At 43.8% G+C, this 6,185-nt stretch overlaps 1 protein-coding gene across 1 annotated transcript; it reads right to left on the bottom strand.

Moving 5' to 3' along the window:
- Positions 1-504: 504 nt before the first annotated feature.
- On the bottom strand, positions 505-5,963 carry gdf10b (growth differentiation factor 10b). Its single transcript, XM_053414010.1, has 3 exons — positions 5,510-5,963; positions 3,079-3,986; positions 505-1,972 (listed from the first exon to the last, which is right to left on the bottom strand). The coding sequence occupies exons 1-3, from the start codon at positions 5,772-5,774 to the stop codon at positions 1,781-1,783; spliced, it is 1,365 nt and encodes a 454-aa protein (XP_053269985.1). The 5' UTR covers positions 5,775-5,963; the 3' UTR covers positions 505-1,780.
- Positions 5,964-6,185: the final 222 nt, after the last annotated feature.

The raw sequence follows: 6,185 nt of genomic DNA on the forward strand, positions 1-6,185 counted from the left end.
ACCCAATCAGCAAGCAGTTGTAAGTGTTTATGTCATTGTTCAGACGAAACACAGCCCCAGTGTTTCCAGTCTTTGTTTGAGAGACTCTAAAACTCTGTAGTATTGTGGATGGCAGGCGTGTCTGTAGCAGCGTTGATTTCTTTTCAGACGAAAAACATAGTAGAATGGATGTATTCTGGTACAGTTTTTTTTGGAGCACAGCAGTAGCCAACATACCTTTGTCTCTTTCTTCATTATCATTCAGTTTTAAGGTCAGGAATTCAGACGTGCCCAAGAATATCTCTCATATCATTTTGAAACAAGGCTTTGAAACAGCAATTTATAAATATCAACATCATGGCACTCAACACGTGTAGCTGTCCAAAACCTGTTATTATTTAATAGAAAAAAATAGTAGCACAAGATATTGATAAACCAGGATCTTAGCCTTTTGTGTATGGTTGATATTATGATATTAATGTATCTTATATTGATATACAGCAGGTAAGATGTATGCTGTAATGTAAACAACTGTACACATATATGTCTATGCTTTATAAACATTTTTTCCAATAAAACATAATAATGCCACTTGGCTCTATGTATAATTCAGTTTATTTCCATATCAAACACACCTTACATCTGTGGTTTCAAACTACCCCAATACGCTTTTAATACAGTTAGGGTTTTTACATTTATCCCTTTTTAGTTTCTATGGAAATCATTGATAATTACTGTACATAATACAAACTGTACATTTATTATAATATTAGAACAACAGATAAGTGGAAATATTGCATAGTCACAGGAAGAATTTCAACGTTGGAATTGAAACTGCGTAACCTTCCTTTTCCCAAAATGCACAGCAGGGGGAAGCAATGCACCATTTTCTTCCCTTATCTTCACTGTATCAGAAACATGCAACACAACGGTTGCATTATTAAAAGTCTCAGTGACAAAAAAAACTCATTATATACAAGATACATGTAAGTATATTACAAAGATGATATTACCTCTCATGCATGAATAACAACTCTTGCTTATATTTAGGGGCGTTCAACAACATCTCAGTGTCACGGAAACAGGTACCATTTAGTTTGTGTTAGTAGCTGCAGTATTTACACGTCAACAGCTGGTTAATGTGTTTCAACCTCCTAAGTCATTGTGCAGTTCGTTGATTTGTCCAAACGTCTGTCCTGAATCGGAAGGACATGTCTGAAGGCTTCAGTGTTTGAGACCCAGATCATCTTCCACTGGGCTCAAAAACGAGCGGTGTGTGTTTCTCACGCAAGCCTGGAGTCAGGTGAAGTAATTCCAAAAGCAGGTCCAGAGGAGTCCAGACTGAGATGAGAGCAAATTGAATCCACTCCAAGATCAAATATGCCTTAATAAATCTTTTCCAAATGTAAAACAGGAGCAAAAACGGGCTGGAAAAGCTTGTTAAGAATCAATAGAAATGTACGTGCAGGAGCTCCGTATGAAACTCAATACAAAGATTTATAAACAGGTTTCTAAGTGCTCGTCTTTCAAAGAGGGAGACAAATAAATGGGCCAAATGGAAACAAGAGAATTCGGTGCATAAGGAGGCAAAACTCAAACCAGGGTGGACACCAAATATGTCCGGAGAGCTCAGAAAAACAGACAGCGACTCTGGAACGACAGCTGCTCCAGTCCTGTCACTTCAGTTCCAGTCTCCCTCAGTTTGTCCTCCGCGTGTCTCACCACAACTGTCCACCGATCTGGAAAGCGTCTCCCTGCCTGTCGTGTCCCACATATACAGTATCTTCCTTCGCTTCCGGCCCTACCGACAGGCGCAGGTGTCCACAGACATGCCGGGGTAAACCTTGAGAACCAGATTCCGGCTCGGGTCGAGGAAGAGCACGCTGAGGGGACTCATCTTCTCCGGCACGCAGCACGGCTCGGGGATGCCGGGGATGATGCCCACAGCCCTGACGATGCTCTGGATGGTGGCGTGATTGGAAGGCCGCACCACCTGAGGAGATAGGATACAGCAAAAGGTTCGCTTTTATTAGAGCAACAAAACACTCTCTGAGAGGACACTTAAAATACAAGCAGGAAATCTTAAAACAGGAATAAATACATGATAAATGTCATTATGAGCTGGAAGAGTAAAAACCTTGAACCTGGTCTATCATGCCGCATTTTCTGTGGTGGTCACTGCTTCTTTTGGTTCAAGAGTTTTTTATTCACAGATGAAATTCACAAGACTTTTTGTTTCTCTACATTTTCTCTTTGTGAGTTTGCTTCCGAGCATTTCCTGTGAATTCCCGCTATAGCTCCTGATGCTAAGGCCAGCATCTTGGTCATCTGTCTGTGCGTATGAGTGAATTGCAGTTCCCTCTTAAAACTCACAATCTAAAGGTCTTTGCACTCTTTGCTCTTAAATGGTCGCAATTGTGTTGGTGGTGTCAGTCACATTTACACACCGACGACAAAACTTTCATCCGTCATTAAAGTTTTCGGATCAGTTTCTATTTGCTGCCTTTTTTGGCATCTGCTAAAGGCGTTCCAGAGAGTTGTACTCCTCCCAGAGTACTGGGAGGAACTGTACTTGCAAATGCCTGAGAAGCGGATACATCTCATTTCAGAGCACAAAGAAGTATTAAACGTGCGGTGACTGCGGTCCCGGTGCTGCTAGCAGCGTATCGAACTGGACCACTGACATCCTGAAATAGAGGTGGAAACTCTCCTTGTTCCGGACGGATTGGACAGACTCAATGTCTCCTATTGCGAATTTTCTACGAATAGAATAATAAAATGCATCAGATGCATTCCGAAAAATACAGACACAATGTGCAAAAGCCTTAAAAGTAAAGGTTTCTCCTAAAGACACAATAAAATACTGCAAAAATTGTTTACATCAGCTCAGAAAAGGGCAACTCGAGCCAGAAAGTATCTACTACTGTGGCCTCACATTTCATTACGCAGCTGTATCTGCAGCAGTCCCAGTCAATTCAAATCCTGATGTGAGACACGGAGTCTGAAAACAATTAGCTGCAGGTTTTTCATCTAAATTCAACCCTGATCTCTAAAGTTTACAGCAGCATAGGTTAATGGCCAACACGTTATCTGGCTCACTTTAGGGATGGGGAACCCGCAGGTCCCGGCGCAGAAGTAGGCGTCAAAGGACTTTGGCGCCAAAACCCACTCGCTCCAGCCGATGTCAGCGAAGTCGACCCTGAGGTACCTCCGGGAGCAAACCCTGGGCTCGCTCCACTGCCGCCTCCTTGCCTTTTTCATCGTCCTCTCGTCGAAGCTCAGCACCTGTGGCTTACTTAGGCCCTCGTTATTCTCCTGACCCGGTTTCCTCCCCGGCTTGACCGCTGCTTTGGCTTTAGCTGGAAAGTACGTGTTCTGCCAAAGTTCGTGATTCTTCAAGGGATTGAACTGGACCTCTGGGATGTCGTTTGTCTGCATCTGGAGATGGAGCTCCCTCCGGATTCTCGAGGCTGAGGCTGTGGAGGACAAGTCGTCTCCTACTGGGAAGGGCCCGTACCGCTGCAGCGACATAGCCACACTGTTTGGCTCGTCTATAGCTCGATCGTCAGCGTATACCAGAATATACGGCAGATTGGCTGGAGTGAGGCGCTCCTTGCCGTGAGGGTTCCTCTGCTGCGTGCGAGCCGCCCCAAACTCCATATCAAACTCCACCGTCAACACAAGCTCTTTGACGTCCCTGGCGTGTTTCAGCACCGCCGTAACATCCCTCGATTGCCAAGAGCCTTTCTTGAAAGGAGCCAGAGTTATGTTTCCCAGTGGCGTTGCAAAACCCGAGTTTGGGGATGATCCACTGAAGAGGAGCAGGGGGGAGGAAGGATGGGAACGCTGGAGGCCGCCGGACTGGTGGCGAGGCCTTCGGAAACGCCACTGTTGCTGGTGGTGGCGCTGCCGCTTGTAGAGGAAGTGGAAGGATGCAAAGAGGATGAGTTCGGAGTCTTGGATGGAGGACAGGTTGAACTCGAACACTTCTTTGCCGTGCGAGACTCCTGAGGGATTAAAAAAACAAGATGAGAAGAATGAAAAGGATGACGAGTAAAACAAGTTCGTCAATAAAATAAAATAAGCTTATTTTCATCCTGTCTTCTATGGCTTCGCTCGTGTCTAATGGCTTTGAAAAAGATTCAGCAACATGATATGACACACAGATGTTTTGCTAAACAGATGTTGAAGCTATGGAGGAACATCGCTCTGAAATTAAGACTAAAGACGACTGAACCTTGAACCTTCTCCCCTTTATTCTTTCCCCCCCCTTTGTCGTTTCACTCTGGTGCGTTCGGCTGACATGAAAACCAGCCTCCAATGGGTCGTCTGCAAAACGTTTCTCAACACATCTGACTGACACGAGCGGCAGCATGGGAAATATTAAAAGCGCAGCACGGCAAAGTGCCGGCCTCACGCATGACCAAAAACCTCATCCTGGCGCTACTTTTGAAGTTGAACCTCGTCTCCCACACTTCCACCGCAGCCTGAAAGACAAACATTGGATCGGTCCAGTAGGTCTGGAGCCGGCATATGGAAATGCTTATAGGAGAGGGAGCTCCTCTGAGGCTTTTCGCTGTGCAGCCGGTGTCTGGGTGTGATAATAGGCTCTTGTCTAACACCTAGGCTGTTACTGCTACCGGGGAACTAACAGTGCTCGACAATTAAAGTCCCTGAGAATCAGTAAATCACAGCACCGACAGAGCATGGTGGGGGAAGATGTTTTTGCCCAAAGGTGATAGAGAGCGTTGCTGTGTGACTGACAAAACACCTGCATTCAGGGGGTCCCACAGATGTTATACTGACACACAAACTGACTCCTAAAGTTGAAATATTTATCTGCCAGAATTAACTTTCGTTTGTAAATTTCATGAACTATGCAACAAAATGGGACATTGCAGAGAATGCACACAAAGATTACATGAATATAGAAATGTATCTAAGTGTCGGTGTCATGAATCGACCTCAAAAAGTTATAGTTATTTTTACGTTGTTTGTTATTTGCTTCTCGACATAAGAAATTGACTTAAATACATTTTATATTTCTTAGGAAGTTTTAAAAAGAATAAAACAATATATCAGTTGACCTCAGGCTTCAAAAACATATATCTATCTATATATATATATATATATATATATATATATATATATACACATATATATATATTCATATTGTTTTAAAAAGTCACAATTGTACTATTTAAAATAGGTTTATTAATCAGATTCGTTTCGAATTATTTTCCAGATACCAGTATTCAACGAAATTTATTTTTTATTTCTTTTGATGTTTTAAAAAGGAAAAGCAACGAAAGTTTTCTGCTTACAAAAACAAATATGCGTTTGAAGAAGTGATAAATGATGGTCTTTTAAACTTTTACAAAATACCTACTCACTATCCGTTAGTCAATACAAAATTAGTTATTTTATATATTACAAACTTATTTTATATAAAAGCAAGTTTTGAAACATTACAGTGCATGCATCACATAGTATTTGCTCAGTGTCATAACACGTGGTGCAGGTCACTCACTCGGGACAGCTTTCAAACTTCTCACGGTGTTTGCGTCCCTGTGGCTCTGCGGCTCTTCGCTGTACCTCTCGTACACTTTGAACATGTTGATGGAGACCATGTCCCGGTTCGTGCTCTCGTGCGCAAAGACGCGCCGGTCCGCAGCCGGTGCCTCCACCTCTTCACCTTGACGCGCGTCTACTCCAAGATCCTCGGACACGAGTTTGCCCCAGCCGGACTCCAGAACCAGGAGCAAATGCAGCAAGTGGAAAAGCAGGCTCGCCATGGCTGATGTTCAAGGAAACTGTCCCATTCAAAAGAAACGTGGTGAAACTTTAACGTGCGTTTTGTTTAAAAAATAAAAGAAATCAAAAAGCGATTCCTTTCTACGTCTCCTTGGTTGATGCCCACCCAGTCTCACCAGTCTGTGTCCAGGTAATTCGTGTCAGAGCCGCACTCCACGGTTCACGGTCAACAGCTGTTCCCACAGTGGGAGGAGATGGCGGAGGGACGGACGCATGAAGCGCTGCTGCTGGATGACGCCGAGGAGCGCGCAGCCAACGAGAGCCGCGCAGCTTCTCAGATTAACTGTTTCATTGATTAGACGCGAAGTCTGGAAGCAGGGGATCCTCCCATGAGACTGATTATCTGCACTGTGAATATATTTGCAGTAAAAGTACTACAGGCCTGTGCAGCA

Source organism: Pleuronectes platessa, chromosome 21 (genome assembly GCF_947347685.1).
Source record: "Pleuronectes platessa chromosome 21, fPlePla1.1, whole genome shotgun sequence".
NCBI classification, from domain to species: domain Eukaryota; kingdom Metazoa; phylum Chordata; class Actinopteri; order Pleuronectiformes; family Pleuronectidae; genus Pleuronectes; species Pleuronectes platessa.